This window comes from Amblyomma maculatum, chromosome 9 (assembly GCF_055883805.1).
Source record: "Amblyomma maculatum isolate TAMU_Amacu chromosome 9, ASM5588380v1, whole genome shotgun sequence".
In the NCBI taxonomy this organism is placed as follows: Eukaryota; Metazoa; Arthropoda; class Arachnida; order Ixodida; family Ixodidae; genus Amblyomma; species Amblyomma maculatum.
In genome coordinates this window covers 121,696,834-121,716,497 of record NC_139352.1, presented here as the reverse complement: position 1 = coordinate 121,716,497, position 19,664 = coordinate 121,696,834, and the positions used below count along the sequence as shown (strand labels likewise).

Genomic DNA, 19,664 nt, shown 5'->3' with positions numbered 1-19,664 from the left:
GAGAGCTGTGACGAGTAGCTAGCCTTCCCGTTTAGTCCCGGGCTGGCTACCGCACCGGAGCTTCATAATAGATCAGCTGTGCCAAGCTGCCAGCATCAATTTGACACCGGATTCCTGTTTGTACATCCGATAAAGGCAACGAAAATGGCAAAACAATTGCCCTCCAGATACATTAACCGACCTCTTGAAACCCAGGAGGCTCCAACCGGCCTTTTTATACTGGTATCTCCAGGTGATTAAAGTTTACCACTGCTACTAAATGGTGGTGTCGAAGTCGAGGACAACGCTAAAAATGACAGCGAGAATCCATTCAACTACGCACTCGATCGGAGACGAGTTTATCGCATCTCATGTGTTGCGCTACTTGCACTGTACACCTCAGTAATTCCGGATGATCCAAGGGCAGTGACTCGTATAAATTTCGGGAAATGCAAGTAAGTACACGGAATGCTGACCACACCAGTTACTTGTATGTTCCATCGACAAGGGCGCATTGCAGAACTAGCGTCGCAGAGTCCACAGGTCGGAGACACGGCCGCACACGGCCACTCGGCTATAGAGGCTAGAAGGTTTTCCTAGTGTCCTGACCGGCCGCCGTTTCAAGGGGCTCCTGTGAAACCAGTTTGGATGCACAGCGTAGGTGGCGCTGCAGCCATCAGGCGAGCGGTTGTTTTTCCACGGCGTTCGCCCAGCCCATTTGGCAAGTGCGCACGTGCTGGCGATTGTGCGCGGTTTATTTGTGTGACTCCTTGCCTCGCTGTGTTGAAAAAAAGTGGTGCCTGTGAAGCACATGTGATAATGCCGACAAAAAAAGGTCGGACGTGTTTTGTGCCGCTCTGCAGAGGTGGCTACAAGTCGTCGAAAGAAAAAGTGTCGTTGTTCCGCGCCCCGTCCGACCCTCATCGGTTGCAAGAATGGACCAGAAACATAAAGCGAGACGACAAGGCTCTCGATGAAACCTGTGTTGTGTGCTCGAGGCATTTCGACGAACGCTACATTCAAAGGACGTTCAAGCATCTCATAAACGGGAAGGTTGTGGAAATTGATCGCGAGCGGCCAGCGCTCACCGATGATGCCGTCCCGACGATATTTCCTGATGCTCCCTCGTACATGACGAGGCCTGTCCCCCAAAAAAGGAAGGAAAGGAACATAGCGGACAACTGTCTGCCACCGTCAAAGCGCATGGCTTCAGGTAACGGAATGAACACCGACCCTGCAGATGTCAGTGATGAAGGGTGCTCATCAGAACTGTCATCGCACATTCCGCATCCGTTTGTTGACATTGTCCCGCCTTCATCATCTTGTTGCAGAATTTTGTTGTCGAATGATCCTGCAGCGCTCTGCTTCGGGTGGCACATCAGCTTGGAACCAAGTGACGTGCGCGTGATCAAACATGTGACGTTTTCAGCTTGCGCCGAAGCAGCAGGGTACGTTTGCACATTGTATTGCCGAAGCATCAAAGTTGAAGAGTTTCACGTGCAGTGTCAAGAGGAGGCCCTTGCAGCGCTAGTGAAGACAGATAAAATGTTACTTTGTCCAGGCTGTGAGGTTGAGCCTCTCTCACCTGGCCAACATAGCGAGTATGGAAAATCGTACTTCTCAAAAAGCTGCATGGTGACGACGTCCGACGGCAATACTTGTCTACGATGCAAATACTCAAGGAAGCTCATCTTAAACCAGTTAAGCAGGCAGCAGAAGAAGCGAGTAGAGACTTTTAAACAAAAGAATGCAAGGAAGCGAAAATCCCTTCTCTTATTTCGGGCTAAAAAAAAATTGTCCAAGGTCAACAAGACTGTCGAAGACCTCCGGGCACTAACACAGTCTATCCCAACTACTGTTCAGTTCAGTTCAGTCGTTCAGTCGTGTCCGACTCTTCGTGACCCTATTGACCATGTCACGCCACGCTTTCCGGTCTCTCACTATCTTCCTAACATCACATAACTTCATCTGCAGTGCCTCGAGGATGCCATCTAACCATCGCGTTCGCTGCCTACCCCTTCTCCGGCAACCCTCAACCTTTCCCAACATCAAATCTTTCTCCAGCGACTCCTCTCTTCTCATCAGATGACCAAAGTAGCTGAGCTTTAACTTTAGAATTTGACCCTCCAATGAGCAGTCAGGGTTTATGGTCGACAATATTGACTGATTTGATCTTCTGGCAGTCCAAGGAACTCTCAAGAGTCTTCGCCAGCACCACAATTCAAACGCGTCAATTCTTCGGCGGTCAGCCTTTTTCACAGTCCAACTCTCGCATCCATACATCACAACTGGAAAGACCATAGCACGAGTTATACGGATCTTGGTTGGCAGACTAATGTCTCTGCTCTTTACTAGGCGGTCAAGGCTAACCATTGCTCTCTTTCCCAGAAGCAGGCGTCTCCTAATTTCATGGCTGCAGTCTCCTTCCGAGGTAATCTTGGAGCCCAAGAAGAGAAAATCTGTCACTGCTTCCACTTCTTGTCCCTTGATGCTCCAGGACTTGATAGGGCAAGACGCCATGATCTTTGTCTTTTTAATGTTTAGTTTAAGCCCAAACTTCTCACTCTCTTCTTGTACGCGCATCAGAAGTCTCTTGAGTTCCGCTTCACTTTCTGCAATTAAAGTGGTATCATCCGCATATCTAAGGTTGTTGATACGTTTTCCAGCAATCTTCACTCCAGCTGAAGACTCGTCCAGACCGGCCTTCCTCATGATGCACTCTGCATATAGGTTAAATAGGCAGGGCGACAGTATGCAGCCTTGCCTCACTCCTTTCTCAATCGGAAACCAATCAGTAAGACCATGCCCAGTTCTGACTGTGGCCTCTTGCCCTTCATACAGGTTCCTGAGGAGACAGATGAGGTGAATTGGAACTCCCATCTCTTGGAGAGCTTGCCACAATCTGCTGTGATCTACGCAGTCAAACGCTTTCGCATAATCAATAAAGCAGAAGTAGATGGGTTTCTGGAACTCTCTTGCTTTTTCCATGATCCAGCGAAGGTTGGCAACTTGGTCTCTAGTTCCTCTGCCCTTGCGAAACCCAGCTTGCACGTCCGGAAGCTCCCGATCCACATACTGCTGCAGCCTACCTTGGAGGATTTTCAACATCACCTTGCTAGCATGCGAAATAAGCGCGATCGTGCGGTAGTTGGAACAATCCTTGGCACTGCCTTTCTTTGGAATGGGGATGTAAACTGACCTCCTCCAATCCTGTGGCCACTGCAGGGTTGTCCAAATCTTCTGACATAATGTATGCAGAATGTTAACAGCGTCATGGTTGAGGTTTTGAAGCAACTCAGCTGGAATGCTATCAATTCCGCTAGCTTTGTTCTTAGCAAGGCTGGCTAAGGCCCATTCAACTTCACTCTTCAGGATGCCCGGCTCAAGATCAGTTATCACAACCGTCTTATGTTGGGTTTGCACATTCGAGTCCTTCTTGTACAGTTCTTCTGTGTATTCCTGCCACCTCTTCTTTATCTCTGCGGCTTCAGTGAGGTCCTTGCCTCGTTTGTCCTTTATCACGCCCATCTTAGCACAGAAGTTTCCTTTGATATCTTTGATTGTCTTATACAGAGCTCTTGTGTTCCTTAATTGGCTGTTGTCCTCAACTGCTTGGCACTGTATGTTCAAGAAGGCATTCTTATCTCTCCTTGCTATTTTCTGAAAATCCGCATTGAGAACCTTGTATCTTTCTTTTTCCCCCATAACTTTTGCCATCCTCCTTTCCTCAGCTATTTGCAAAGCCTCTTCAGATAACCAGTTTGCTTTCTTGCATTTCTTTTGCTTTGGAACTACCTTTGTAGCAACTTCTTGTATTATATCACGAACATCAGACCACATCTCTTCGGGCTCTTTGTCTTCTAGATCTAATTCTTGAAATCGATTCCTCACTTCCACAGCATATTCTAATGGAACTTGATCCAGATTATACCTGAAAGGCCTTCTAGTTTCCTGCGTTTTCCTCAATCGAAGCTTAATCTTGGCAACAAGAAGCTGATGATCGGTGCCACAATCGGCCCCAGGCCTTGTTTTTACTGCTTGTATAGCGCTTCTCCATCTCTGCCGGCAAATAATATAATCGATCTGATTCCTGTACAGACCGTCCGGTGAAGTCCATGTGTACAGGCGCCTCTTGTGCTGTTGAAAATGAGTATTCGCTATGGTCAGGTTGTTTTCTTGACAAAACTCTACTAGCCTCTGCCCAGCTTCATTTGGCTCACCAAGACCGAACTTGCCTGTAATTCCGGATATTTCTTCACTCCCTACCTTGGCATTCCAATCTCCTATGAGAAAAACGACGTCTGATGATGGGGTGCGGTCTAAAAGGCATTGTAGGTCCGCATAAAATCTCTCAACGTCAGCTTCTTCAGCAGTAGTGGTCGGTGCGTAGACTTGGATAACTGTTATGTTGAAAGGGTGACCTTGGATCCGAAGTGAAATCATTCGGTCGTTTTTGGGGTTGTACCCTAGCACTGCTTTGCCCATTCTTCTGTTTACTATGAGAGCGACCCCATTCCTTCTCTTGGATTCGTGCCCACAATAAAAGACATAATGGTCGCCGGAGTTAAATTCTCCCATTCCGGTCCACTTGAGCTCGCTGATACCCAAGATATCAATGTTCAATCTGTCCATTTCTCGCTTGACGATATCCAGTTTACCTTGCGTCATAGATCTTACATTCCATGTTGCTATGTGATACATCTCCTTGCAACATCGGACTTTCCGGTCGCTTCCCGACACATCCACAACTGAGCGTCCTTTTGGCTTTAGCCCAGCCGCTTCATTCGTCCTGGAGCTACTAGGAATCGCCCTTTGTTCATCCCCAGTAACATGTGGGACGCCTTCCAACCTGGGGGGCTCATCTTCCGGCGCCATATCATTAATGGTATTGTGACTGGCCATAGGGTTTTCTTGGCAGGAAATACTGGAGTGGGTTGCCATTACCTTCTCCAGTGAATCACATTTTGTCAGAACTCTCTGCCGTGACCTGTCTATCTTGGGTGGCCCTACACAGCAGAGCTCACTACTGTACTGGAGGACAAAATCAGAGGCCTTCCTTTAAAGCAGCGCCTTGCTGTGAAGGCGTGTTTTGAGGCAGCGTCCAGAAAATCAACCCGGGGCATGCGTTTCAATCAGATGTGGATATTGGAATGTATCCTCATGCGGATCAGGAGCCCACAGCTCTATGAACATATCAGGCGGCATGAGATTATGGCCTTGCCAAGCAAGTCATGTCTGGACAAGTATTTGAAGGGATTCAAGAGTGGATTTGGGTTTAATGACAGCGTGTTCTCGGCACTTGAAAAGAAGACAAGTGAAATGGATGAAGGTAGTCGTCATGGTGGTCTTGTGTTCGACGAGATGAAGCTCTCCGAGAACATTAACGTCGTGGGCTGTGGTGAACTAAGTGGTTTTGTTGATCTTGGCCCATTCAGCGATGACGGCAGCAAGACCGTGCTAAGTGATCATGGCCTTGTGATCATGTTTCAGCCTTTCCAAGGTGCGTTATTCAATTAAGGTTTTGTAGCTGTATTTCTATACGAAAGTTAGTACTTGTGCATGTTCAGGAGGTAAATTTTCGGGAATGAAGGCAATGTTTTTTGCAATTAATATTTTTCACTGACATCATATGCCTCTGATGCTTACACTGTTTACTTCACTATACTATGTTCTGTATTTCCAGGAAAATGGACACAAATTCTTGGAGTATTTGCTGCCAAAGGCAATGTGAAGGCACCGACACTGGCAAAAATACTTATTGAAGCCACAATACTTGCTGAAAAATCGGGCCTTTTCGTCGATTTTTGGACTAGTGATGGAGCTCCCTGGAACAGGTGCCTTTGGAAGCTCTTCGGCATCAAAGGTAGGTTAATTGTAGCATTACATGTGGTTTAAAAAGTTTATCCCTGTTAAGTCGCCAATTACTCATAATGCTCTCTCATTTGTGCAGCTTCATCCACGGAAATCAGCGGGCGGTAGCGCCATCTGCCTTGCGCATAGCTAATTATTTCAGCTTCGGCGGCTCGGTCACGACACTAGGAAAACCTTCTAGCCTCTATAACTCGGCTACGATATTCAAACTACGATGCCAAGAAACCCGTCCACCGCCATCGCCACAACATTCTAGCCACCCGGAGCACGGAGCCGGCGACACATGGCGACCACTATCGGCCTATCGCTAGAAACGGCGAAACTGGCGAAACGGCGACGATATACGAGAAGCGGCAGACATTTTATAAACAAAACCACGACCGGCTTTATTACTTAACAAAACATAAAACAAGTGTTACGTCACGTCCGACAAGTTATTTCTCCTCATAGAGTTTCTTAGAACATAGAGTGTAAAGGCACGTTCACACTTGCGACTAGCAGCGGTCGCGCGACCGTTTTGGTCGAAAAGCGACAGTCGCAAATGGTCGCATCGGTCGAAAAGCGACTGCCGCGGGCCGATCGGGCACTGCTCGAATTTTCAGTCGCGCGACTACTAGTCGCAAACCATTTCACCAATCAGCGAGGTCCCGGAGTACTCGATCGGGCACCTTCTCAATGCAATTAAAGAATACCCCTACCTTTTCAACAAACTGCACCCGGAATTCAAAGGCAGGGAAGATAATGGCCTTGGAGGAGATTGGAAAGATATTCGGACTAACCGGTAGGTACCATGAACGTTTGAGAAATAGGTTTTTCACGCAGGCACAACATTTTTTATTGACACCACGGTGATTGACACAGTCTATTCGTCGTTGGCGTTCTCCTGGAAACACGAGAGCGCGGCATGCGCACGGGCTCGCCTGAAAAAGCTGAAGTGTCTGGCAAGCGGCCGCTACCGACGTTCGCCCCAACTGTGCCTGACGAACGAGAAGGCGACAGTCGCAAGTGTGAACATCGGTAGTGGCGAGCTCCTCTCCTCTGGTCGCGTGACTGGTAGACGCGCGACCTCATCTAGTCGCAAGTGTGAATAGACCTGGCCCGTTCACACTTGCGACTAGCAGCGGTCGCGCGACCGTTTTGGTCGAAAAGCGACAGTCGCAAATGGTCGCATCGGTCGAAAAGCGACTGCCGCGGGCCGATCGGGCACTGCTCGAATTTTCAGTCGCGCGACTACTAGTCGCAAACCATTTCTCCAATCAGCGAGGTCCCGGAGTACTAGATCGAGCACCTTCTCAATGCAATTAAAGGATACCCCTACCTTTTCAACAAACGGCATCCGGAATTCAAAGGCATGCAGGGAGAAGGATATGGCCTGGGAGGAGATTGGAAAGATATTCGTACTATCCGGTAAGCACTATGAACTTTAGAGAAATGGGTTTTTCACGCAGGCGCAACATTTTATATTGACACCGTCTATTCGTCGTTGGCGTTATCGTCTGAAAAAGCTGAAGTGTCTGGCAAGCGGCTGCTACCGACGTTCGCTGTCATCGCGCTGCAGCTTTCCTACTCCCAACTCGTTTTTCGAGAAGGCGACAGTCGCAAGTGTGAACATAGCTCCTCTCCTCTGGTCGCGCGACTACCAGTCGCGCGACTTCATCTAGTCGCAAGTGTGAAGCAGCGGTCGCGCGACCGTTTTGGTCGAAAAGCGACAGTCGCAAATGGTCGCATCGGTCGAAAAGCGACTGCCGCGGGCCGATCGGGCACTGCTCGAATTTTCAGTCGCGCGACTACTAGTCGCAAACCATTTCACCAATCAGCGAGGTCCCGGAGTACTCGATCGAGCACCTTAATTCTCAATGCAATTAAACATACCCCTTCCTTTTCAACAAACGGCACCCGGAATTCAAAGGCAGGGAGAAGGAATATATGGCCTGGGCGGAGATTGGAAAGATATTCAGATAATCCGGTAATTGTACCATGAACTTTTGAGAAATGGGTTTTTAACGCAGGCGCAACATTTTATATTGACACCACGGTGATTGACACCGTCTATTCATCGTCGGCGTTCTCCTGGAAACACGAGAGTGCGGCATGCGCACCGGCTCGCCTGAAAAAGCTGAAGCGTCTGGCAAGCGGCTGCTACCGACGTTCGCTGTCATCGCCCAGCAGCTCTCCTACTCCCAACTCGTTCGGAATCAGAAGGCGACTGTCGCAAGTGTGAACATCGGTAATGGCGAGCTCCTCTCCTCTGGTCGCGCGACTAGTAGTCGCGCGTCCTCAAGGTGTTGCACAATTAGACGCGCGCTGTAGAATGCTTCTCCCAGCTAAACCGCGGAATCCTTGCAGTTCAGATTTCGCACAGAAATCGCATTTTGTCGCTAGTATTTTTTAATACTAAATTTGTTTGTGGTACCTGCCTGATTCGATCAGAAGAAGTAAAATATTCCCATCGCCTGCGGCGGCGGCGACGCCAGACGAACCGCTGCCCCAGTGATGGGACTGGTGGCGCCACCTCATGCTGCTTCAGTTCAGTTCAGGCGTTCAGTCGTGTCCGACTCTTCGTGACCCTATGGACCATGTCACGCCACGCTTTCCGGTCTCTCACTATCTTCTTAACATCACATAGCTTCATCTGCAATGCCTCGAGAATGCCATCTAACCATCGCGTTCGCTGCCTACCCCTTCTCCGGCGACCCTCAACCTTTCCCAACATCAAATCTTTCTCCAGCGACTCCTCTCTTCTCATCAGATGACCAAAGTAGCTGAGCTTTAACTTTAGAATTTGACCCTCCAATGAGCAGTCAGGGTTTATGGTCGACAATATCGACTGATTTGATCTTCTGGCAGTCCAAGGAACTCTTAAGAGTCTTCGCCAGCACCACAATTCAAACGCGTCAATTCTTCGGCGGTCAGCCTTTTTCACAGTCCAACTCTCGCATCCATACATCACAACTGGAAAGACCATAGCACGGGTTATACGGATCTTGGTTGGCAGACTAATGTCTCTGCTCTTTACTAGGCGGTCAAGGCTAACCATTGCTCTCTTTCCCAGAAGCAGGCGTCTCCTAATTTCATGGCTGCAGTCTCCTTCCGAGGTAATCTTGGCGCCCAAGAACAGAAAATCTGTCACAGCTTCCACTTCTTGTCCATTGATGCTCCAGGACTTGATAGGGCAAGACGCCATGATCTTCGTCTTTTTAATGTTCAGTTTAAGCCCAAACTTCTCACTCTCTTTTTGTACGCGCATCAGAAGTCTCGAGTTCCACTTCACTTTCTGCCATTAAAGTGGTATCATCCGCATATCTAAGGTTGTTGATACGTTTTCCAGCAATCTTCACTCCAGCTGAAGACTCGTCCAGACCGGCCTTCCTCATGATGCACTCTGCATATAGGTTAAATAGGCAGGGCGACAGTATGCAGCCTTGCCTCACCCCTTTCTCAATCGGAAACCAATCAGTAAGACCATGCCCAGTTCTGACTGTGGCCTCTTGCCCTTCATAAAGGTTCCTGAGGAGACAGATGAGGTGAATTGGAACTCCCATCTCTCGGAGAGCTTGCCACAATCTGCTGTGATCTACGCAGTCAAACGCTTTCGCATAATCAATAAAGCAGAAGTAAATGGGTTTCTGGAACTCTCTTGCTTTTTCCATGATCCAGCGAAGGTTGGCAATTTGGTCTCTAGTTCCTCTGCCCTTGCGAAACCCAGCTTGCACGTCCGGAAGCTCCCGATCCACATACTGCTGCAGCCTACCTTGCAGGATTTTTAACATCACCTTGCTAGCATGCGAAATAAGCGCGATAGTGCGGTAGTTGGAACAATCTTTGGCACTGCCTTTCTTTGGAATGGGGATGTAAACTGACCTCCTCCAATCCTGTGGCCACTGCAGGGTTGTCCAAATCTTTTGACATAATGTATGCAGTGTGTTAACAGCGTCGTGGTTGAGGTTTTGAAGCAACTCAGCTGGAATACCATCAATTCCGCTTGCTTTGTTCTTAGCAAGGCTGGCTAAGGCCCATTCAACTTCACTCTTCAGGATGCCCGGCTCGAGATCAGTAATCACAACCGTCCTATGTTGGGATTGCACATCCGGGTCCTTCTTGTACAGTTCTTCTGTGTATTCCTGCCACCTCTTCTTTATCTCTGAGGCTTCAGTGAGGTCCTTGCCTCGTTTGTCCTTTATCACGCCCAGCTTAGCACAGAAGCTTCCTTTGATATCTTTGATTGTCTTATACAGAGCTCTTGTGTTTCTTAATTGGCTGTTGTCCTCAACTGCTTGACACTGTATGTTCAGGAAGGCATTCTTATCTCTCCTTGCTATTTTCTGAAAATCCGCATTGAGAACCTTGTATCTTTCTCTTTCCCCCATACCTTTTGCCATCCTCCTTTCCTCAGCTATTTGCAAAGCCTCTTCATATAACCAATTTGCTTTTTTGCATTTCTTTTGCTTTGGAACTACCTTAGTAGCAACTTCTTGTATTATATCACGAACATCAGTCCACATCTCTTCGGGCTCTTTGTCTTCTAGATTAATTCTTGAAATCGATTCCTCACTTCCACAGCATATTCTAATGGAATCTGATCCAGATCATACCTGAAAGGCCTTCTAGTTTTCTGCGTTTTCCTCAATCGAAGCTTAATTTTGGCAACAAGAAGCTGATGATCGGTGCCACAATCGGCCCCAGGCCTTGTTTTTACTGCTTGTATAGCGCTTCTCCATCTCTGCCGGCAAATAATGCTTACAACAACTCAAACCTTCTGCCAGAAACGCTCGCCCCCTCTTTTCCTGCTACAGAGTTGTTGTTAGCAGCATGAGGTAGCGCCACCAGTCCCATCGCTGGGGCAGCGGTTCGTCTGGCGTCGCCGCCGCCGCAGGCGATGGGAATATTTTACTTCTTCTGATCGAATCAGGCAAGTACCACAAACAAATTTAGTATTAAAAAATGCTAGCGACAAAATGTGATTTCTGTGCGAAATCTGAACTGCAAGGATTCCGCGGTTTAGCTGGGAGAAGCATTCTACAGCGCGCGTCTAATTGTGCAACACCCTTTAGACCTTTACACTGGTTGCACTAGTTCTGAAAAGTGCTGCCGCGGTGCGGTCTATTCACACTTGCGACTAGAGTCGCGCGACAGAGGAGAGGAGCTCGCCACTACCGATGTTCACACTTGCGACTGTCGCCTCCTCGTTCTGTTCTGGTTCCGAACGAGTTGGGAGTGCAGCGAACGTCGGTATACAGCCGCTTGCCAGACACTTCAGCTTTTTTAGGCGAGCCCGTGCGGATGCCGCGCTCTCGTGTTTCCAGGAGAACGCCGACGTGTCAATGTAAAATGTTGCGCCTGCGTGATGGTTGGTTGGTTCATAGGAAGGGAAAGGCGCAGTATCTGTCACACTTGCTCTGTGGACACCTGAACCGCGCCGTAAGGGAAGGGATGTAGGTGGGAGTGAAAGTGGATATAGAGAGAAAGGAGAGCCGTAGTGGAGGGCTACGGAGTAATTTCGACCACCGGGGATCTTTAACGTGCGCTGACATCGCACAGCACACGGACGCCACTTCGTTTCGCCTCCATCGAAACGCAGCCGCCGTGGTCGGGTTCGAACCCGGGAACTCCGGCACAGTAGTCGGGCGTCTTACCACTGCACCACCCCGGCGTGAAAACCCATTTCTCAAACTCCTCCCAGGCCATATCCTGCTCCCTGCCTTTGAATTCCGGGTGCCGTTTGTTGAAAAGGTAGGGGTATTCTTTAATTGCATTGAGAAGGTGCTCGATCGAGTACGCTGATTGGTGAAATGGTTTGCGACTAGTAGTCGCGCGACTGAAAATTCGAGCAGTGCCCGATCGGCCCGCGGCAGTCGCTTTTCGACCATTTGCGACTGTCGCTTTTCGACCAAAACGGTCGCGCGACCGCTGCTAGTCGCAATGTCATCGCCCAGCAGCTCTCCTACTCCCATTCCCCCTTTCTCAACTTATGCCTTGTGGCAAACTCTTCGGGGGAAAAAAAAAGAAAAAACTGGTTCGGACCCAGACGGCCATAGACGTCCGACGGACGTCCGTTTTCGGACATCCGACGGAAGTCCGGTTATGTTCGATATACGTACAGCGGACGTCCGTCGGACTATCGTTCGTGGATCCGGATCGCGTCCCACGGACGTCCGACGGGCAGCCGGAGGCGGACATTCGGACGTTTCCCGGAACATGCTTGCAGGGCCCGCTATTGGTGTAAAAACTTGCCAATAACATTCGTGTAAAGCTCAGCAAGCATGTGCCATGGAAATTTCAGTCACATACTAGTGCTCAATGCCTTTGTCGTGAGAGTAAAGCAGACAATATGCAACAGGTTCGTTTCCTGTTTTCTGCTTTCACACACAAAGCACTGAACAGTAGTGTGCAATTAAAACTTCCATCAAAGAGGCACATATGCTAGCTGAGCTTTACACAAATGCACCATTCCTGAAAACATGCTAAGTGCATAGGCATACCAGCATGCGAGGTTGTAAAGCATTTTTTTTTGCTTTATTGCAAAAACTGCATGCATAAATAGTCTACACTAAAAAAATATCGATGTTAAGGAATGGCATGGTAAAATGCAGGCCAACTGGAGTATTAAGAATCTACCTGAATAATTTTTTTTTAATTATCCTTGGCCGTGACAGCTCTTCCCTTGGGGAGGTGGTGGAGGAAAAGGTATTTATTGAAACCTAATATTTCGGAATTAGCGAGGAGATGATCGAGTTCTCTGTGGGCGGCCTCCGCAGGCCGGGATTCCAGGAGCAGTTACTATCCTGTGCATTTGCTCGATCAGCTGTTGCTGGTCTTTCAGGCCTAAGATGGAAAGAGCAGGCTGGGCTCCTCCTGCAATAGAAGGGAAAATGAAATTCAAGTTATCTGTGATGAACTTTGATTACACATCTCCAAGGGCAACTGCCAGTTTCTCTCAATTGCTTTTTCCAGATGGCACTGTACGCATGCATCTCCATTCAGAACTGTCACATACTATATAGAAAGGTCATATAACTGCAGCAAAACCCATGCAGAATAACAAAAGATACAAACGTAGTTTGACCAGAACCTGGCATTCAGTATTTTAATGTTTTATGTCGTCTTTTTGAACATGCCACTCTGACCAAACATGGCATGTTATGCTTGCTGCTATGCGTCCTCAGCAATGTCCAAGACATGGAGTGCACATGCAGAGAAACTAAGCATAAAGGATGCTGTATATGAACATAAAGCACAGCCAGAGCATTGCAGTATTACACAGGTACGCATTGGCGGCAGAAACCTGCATTTTGAGCGGTTTAACAGGCAGATTCATTGTTCCTGCTCTGAAAAGAAGTGATCAATAATAACATCATTTAAAATTGTTACCTTTTTGTTCTGTTAACTGCACATTTCGCTGGTTTCCATGTACCCTCTACCGAAGACATTCCCTGGGCGTGTCGGGGGTATATCGACATCAACATCTAGGCTACAAGCATCTAGAAAGCGTCTCCTTAGAGCAGCTGCGACGAAGTAACTTATCTGATAACATGCAAGCTGCTGCAGCAGAATAAAGATAGACATTTGACATGTGGCTAAAGCCCAATGTGGAAGCATAGCCCGCCGCAGTGATTGCGCAGTGTTCATGCTTCTACAAGACTTAAAAGCAAAGTTATTTGTTTACCCACAGCGCTATATGTGACATTACAATAGCAAGGCTTATAGTTACACAAAACACAAAAAGCTGACAACCACAAGCTCTTGATGTATTACCGGCAGCATGCAGCATGGATGTTAGTTACTGAAATATGGTTGCATAATTCTGGCAACCAGCTGTGCATGTATGTCATGGATTTAACTACGCACAACAAATTACAAAAAAAGTAATGGTATTTATAAATGCAGCCAGCTGTTCACAAGAAACTCTGTAGCTTTTTTATGGGGAAGGTAGTGGGCGCCAAAGAAACTGCCCTTGTAAAGGCGCCTAATTTGCCCCTATGTAATATCGGGGACAAGTGTGTGGACTACACAAACTGCAATCAAAGCACATAACTTTCACATCGACCAGGAAACTCGGACCATACTTGTCGATGTGAAAGTTGAACGTTAGTTCTTTCATGTGTGCAAGAGAAATAAGGTCACAATTCGTTTATATCGCGATTCTAGTCCAAAATCTAGACATACTGTCCAGAGACTTTCGCCCCCGCAGTATAAGCCACCACTTGGGTAAGAGATTAGTAAAAGAAGTGTATAAAAGACAGTGCTGTTGGACAGCCATAGCTATAAAAATGGTATTGACATTGGAGTACTGCCTTAAGGCGGGGCCTAGGGCATTACAAAAGCAAGAGTTACTGTCCGCTGGTCCTCATTTGAACGAACAAAAAGGGGGGGGGGGGAAGAAATCTACCTCAACTACATGTTTTGAGTGACACCAAGCCGCAGTTGTATTAAAGATATCACACAGTTTTGTGGAAGATTTGGGAGCGCTTCGCTGCTTTCTTACAGGATTGGACAAAAGAGCTCACCATCTTCAGAAAGGCACGTTATATAGAAATGAAAATAGTGAATTTACTGCATCTGGCCATAACTTGCACACGGAGAGGAAGATGAACTGAAAATTTTATACATGAATGTACGTATTTACAACAGGTGAAACAATGGCCATGATCTATGCCGAAGAGGAAAGAGATCAAAATCTAGCTCAGAACGAGTTCTCCAGGCCGCAGGGCCGTTTCATTAACTTCGGGACTCTGCCCACATTTCTCATCCCCAATGACAACGAACTCACACATGACTGGCTAACAAACATTTTGGCATGTCTTTCCACTTTCATAAGTTCTTCACCCTCTCCCTAATACAAGCAATGCAAAAGGGACAACAAATTCGGTTCACAACAAACGGAATTTAGAGAATGGACCTCGAAATGATTGGCTCACTAGGTCACATGCCAAACTCTCTCCCCTAGGAAAAAAAAATAAAAAAAAAATTAGAACCCATCAAAACGGTGTCCCACGTGCGCAACCATTGCCCAAAGCTTGCATCCTTGGCGGCTCCTTTTACAGGGCAATTATTGCAATTATTGGCGTCCGAGTCAGCACCATTGCGGACCACATCAGAAGAGCTAACCCACATCCTCCCGCTCCGCATCATACCGTCACTGTTACACACTTGCCCTTTTTCAACGCCGCCATCTCCCACCATTGTTGACATCCAGGGTTGGAATCCTCAACGAGACCCTACTCAGCGCGCCTGCACTGAATAATTGTCACATTTATGGGCTCCCCAACAAGGAAGAGGGCCTTACACCCTTCAACCTGACAGTGTGTTTTCTTTGAACGATAAGCAGTTCTTCCAAAAGAGGTGCTCGTTTCAAAGCTGTGCTGCCTCCGGGTGATGGGTCCAGTCAGCGTACTAAGGACCCCTTAGTTGTATACTGTTCGTGAGCCCCCTACATGACACAGCAACGAGAACTGCCTGTCCCCGCGTCTTCGAGTGCGACAGGAAAGTCCTCGGAAGAGGGGACTTCTTTCCTTCTCTGCCTACGTTTCCGTTAAGCATTGTAGCTGCTGTAGCTGCCTCTCTGTGCGAGTCTCTCCGCCTCCTGTCCGAAGGCAAGTGGGAGACGGCCGCAGCTGGGCATTGAACAGGTGACCCAAAAAGAGCAGACTAATAATGGTGCCTAGCATACCCACCGATCCCTTACAGAAATCATTAAATAAATGAAAGCAGCACATCAGAAAACGCTACAATGTTTCTAAGTGCAAAGTCGACAACTCCAAGTCATATAAATATATGTACATCTCCGCACATTAACTAGACAGAAACAGTGCAGAGTAAACTAATAATTCAGTGTCTAGCAACACTATTAAAAGGGGATAACGGCCACGGGGGGCTGCGATTATTAGTACCGTTTTGCCTTTAAACTACAATAACATACTTGTTGTAAGCTTAAAATCAAAGATTCACACCTGTCCCACCCACAGCAATGGAACACACACATCTGACTCAAGTCTGCAGAGAAAGAGCAAGCTAGACTATTGCAGACGCACCCTTGGTTATTTTTCTGGCATTTCTGAGGGTGAAGAATCTGACTTGTCAGCAGCATGTATATGAATAAGAATCCTATGACAGTAAATGCATCAGATTTTCTGGAGTGGCTTTTCTTTGCTGACCACATATGAGGTGAGCTATAATTTATCCAACTTGGCCTAGGTTTATTCTATGAATAACAAAGATATAGCAGGTACACAGTCGTCCACTCAGGCTGAACATGCGAGTGCGTGGCATGCACTTTTTGAGATGCCACTGCATCCATCGCAGCTGCACACCGTAGCGAAGAGGCAGACAGCGTGAAGTACCAGCCTCTAGTCCCTCTACCACCACTGGGGTCCCAAACTAGGAACCCCTTGTTTTTGTCAGGACAGGCCCCCTCAGGGTCGGCTAGAGAGTAACCTCCTGTATTTGTATCTGATGGCAATGTTTTCCACCACCACCCACAAAACGCAGCTGCACATCATAGCAGATGTGAAGCAACAGCTCCTGGTCCTTCTATGCATAAGCCACTTTGCCTTGATGCATGCCTGCGCACCATAGTAAAGAGGCAGACGACATGACGCAGCAGCTCATGGTACCTTTGCACATGAGCCCCCCCATTGTACTTCGATACGCACCATAGCAAATATACAGACTACGCCACACAGCAGCTCCTGGTCCCTCTATGCATAAGCCATTTTGTCTCAATACGCACCTGCGCGAAGAGGCAGACGTGAAGCTGCAGCTCCTGGGCCCTCCATGCACAAGCCACTTAGCATCAATGCACGGCTGTGCACTGTAGTAAAGAGGCGAAGGACGTTAAGCAACAGCTCCTGGTCCCTCTACACATCAGCCATTTTGCCTCGATACGCATCTGCACACCGTAACAAACAGCCAGATGTGACAAAGAAGCTCCTGGTTTCTCTACACATAAACCACTTTGCCTCAATGCACGTCTGCACACCGGAGCAAAGAGGCAGATGACGTGAAGCTGGAGCGGCTGGTCCCTCTACGCACAAGCCACTTAGCCTTGATGCATGGCTGTGACGGATGCATTGCTATTTTGCAAACTACATGCCACACATTCCCATTCAAGCTAAGAGTGGACGACTGTGTAGACGTAAAATACTGGTTATTTACTTCAATGAACAATGACAAAAAGTAACATGGTGGACAATGTAAAAAGAATTTGCTGCATAAAGTTTGTTGAAACCAGTTCTACATCCAACATGTAAACAAGCTAAAACCTTAATGTCGAAGGGATGTCTTGTGTGTTTAAAATCATCATGCTCAAACAACACTGACAATCATGATTCAATATTAATAATATAGATAATAATACTATACTCACTTTTAGCCATACCAAAGAAATGAGAATGCAAAGGGATGTTGCTGTTTTTCCCCAGTGGATGACAGTTTTCCATGTTCAAAGTGCTGCTTCCTGTTGGCCTACGAAATCGGCTACAGCAAATGGCATCTGAAAAATTTTTGGAAGCCTCATGCTAGTCTTCGAGAAAAGCATTGCCATACAGAAGCAGAACACAAATACTTTTACAACACACTAAAAGCACCAACTGCGGTGCTGTTTTTAGGATGACTAGGTAGAGGTTTTGCTGTAGCAAGCCAAATGTTAGCCTTCAATAAGGAAAGCATTCCCATACAGAAACAGAACACAAAAACTTTTACAACACATTAAAAGCATCAATTGCACAAATGCTTGTAAGATGACCAGGTACAGGTTTCTGCTATAGCCCACATCATGTGACCAGCGGTTATCAGAAGCCTTGTATGTGAGCATGATGCCCTAGATTCAATTTATGGCTATCACTGCATTAACAAGCATGGGTTTAAAGCTACTTTAATTTGATAATCTAAGAACATGGTAAGAGCTTTCAGTGCGAGACATAAGCTCAGTATCATGCACTATAAGGTGCTGCATGGCTCTAGTGTAGCTTTGGCATTATCTCGCTGTCAATAATGCAGTGAAGTTCTGAGGAGCCTTTGAATATCTGTAAGGACAAAGCAACAACAATTTTGTTTTCATCTCACTTTTGCTCAACTCTTTTTTTTTTTTTTTTTTTCTTGAGCCCGCGGCTTGCATGGCCTCCCAGTATGCCTGTTTTGCATAAAAGAAGGCGTTGCAGGCACCAGAGCTCACAGCCCAACTGTATCGCGGCGGCGGTATGTCAAATTCGTGCCAGAACAGCGCAGAACAACGGGTCAAGAAAGACAAGTGCTGACTTTTTTTTTTTTTTTTTCTCGCATCTTCTTGTCCGGTTGTTCTGCGCGGTTCGGTCCCACATGCATAACCAACATGCGCAAGGTGCTGTCCTGGTTTGTCAAAGCTGAAGGAGAGTACTAAACCTTTAGTTATTTAGTAGCTACAGCCGTTCCTTCTAGAAACTGTAGTTGCCGTAAAGCTCGAGAGAGAAAGATCAGCGACTGTCCATTAAAAAAAAAAAAAAAAAAAAAAAAAAAAAAAAAAAAAAAAAGAAAGAAAGAAAACTCGCGACGTTTTCACAAGTGTAGGCATGTCGCACGATAGGCTCGAGGAGTGCAAAAGTTTTCTCGTATAGTTTTTACAACTCAGCACAACTCCTTTAAAGCTCGGGCAGGCACTCCTTTATCAGAGACAGAGAAGTTGCGCGGCTTACTGGCGCAGCGTCCAGTAATGCCGAGAAAGATGGCCCTCAGACTTGAGGCTGCACTTTAGTTAGTCGGCGCGGAGCCATCCTGTCAGTCTCGCCTAAAACACTCGACCGTTCGGCTGCTGTACAGAGCTGTTTTCTTACCCAAAAGCTCACCTCTATCGGTGCATCGAAAAGTTCCACTAAAGAAACAAAAGTTCGGTGAAATACTTACTTTGGAATCGGCGGGTAAACAAAGTGTGCCAGCCGCACCAAGCCACAGCAAAAACAATGCTAGCAGTGCATTACAGCCGTAGGTATTTGTAACTGCGCAGAAAATGCAGAACACGGCAACGTGAAGCGAAGCCATCTTCCATGACTAAACTTCAACTTGTCAGGTGGATTGGATTGGCTCATTTCAGATTTTTTTGAGAATGGGTTCGGTTTCGTTCTTTTTGAGCCATAGAGTTCCTTACACTAACTAACTAAGAGTAAGAAACTCTATGTTTTGAGCTTGCTGCGTCTATTCAGCCACTGATTAAAATTTCACCGAAGCATCATGACAGAAAAATGTTTAATGGTCATTTAACTTTTAATCAAAAATTTTTGATGGAAGAATTCAACGATTAAACATGCGGAAAATAAAAAAACTGTTTAATGGAAACGCTTTCTGTCGCATCGATTCGCTCTGGCATCATATAATGCAGACTTGACGGCATTACTCATTTATACGCAGTTCAGACGAGCACGACGACTACAAACTATATCATAGCTGTGTAAAAGCAAATCCAGTGGCGGACGTACGGCGGCTGTCCGCTGGGCGAACGGATTCGACCATCCGCTTTCGTACGTACGCCGGAATTCCAGCGGACGTCCGAAATCGGCCGCCGAGTTGAGGCCGAGTTCGGTTGTCCGTCGGACGTCAGTGGCCGTCTGGGGAACCAGAACAGAACGAGGAGGCGACAGTCGCAAGTGTGAACATCGCGTATAGTGGCGAACTCCTCTCCTCTGCCGCGCGACCTCATCTAGTCGCAAGGTCTATTCACACTTGATCTATTTACACTAATTGACCAAATACGTGCGACTGCGCACGATCGTTATGCGAAGGTGCCATTCATGCGCCTGGGTACGAGAGAATTAACGTTGTAAGCAGTTGCCACGAGCTTGATTGGTTTC

At 47.2% G+C, this 19,664-nt stretch overlaps 1 protein-coding gene and 1 long non-coding RNA gene across 4 annotated transcripts; one reads left to right on the top strand and one right to left on the bottom strand.

Annotated features, from left to right (window-relative positions):
* Nucleotides 1-560: 560 nt before the first annotated feature.
* Nucleotides 561-5,168, top strand: LOC146180279 (uncharacterized). Its single transcript, XM_084580361.1, has 2 exons — nucleotides 561-1,809; nucleotides 5,151-5,168. The coding sequence occupies exons 1-2, from the start codon at nucleotides 628-630 to the stop codon at nucleotides 5,166-5,168; spliced, it is 1,200 nt and encodes a 399-aa protein (XP_084436487.1). The 5' UTR covers nucleotides 561-627.
* A 6,720-nt stretch (nucleotides 5,169-11,888) lies between these two features.
* LOC146180278 (uncharacterized) lies at nucleotides 11,889-18,863 on the bottom strand. 3 transcript variants are annotated; one of them, XR_014700809.1, is made up of 4 exons: nucleotides 18,724-18,863; nucleotides 17,213-17,338; nucleotides 16,577-16,735; nucleotides 11,889-12,702 (listed from the first exon to the last, which is right to left on the bottom strand). It is a non-coding gene; the product is annotated as an uncharacterized LOC146180278 (long non-coding RNA). The 3 variants fall into 3 exon arrangements; XR_014700807.1 differs by having other exon boundaries at nucleotides 11,890-12,702; nucleotides 16,577-16,657; XR_014700808.1 differs by lacking the exon at nucleotides 16,577-16,735 and having other exon boundaries at nucleotides 11,899-12,702.
* Nucleotides 18,864-19,664: the final 801 nt, after the last annotated feature.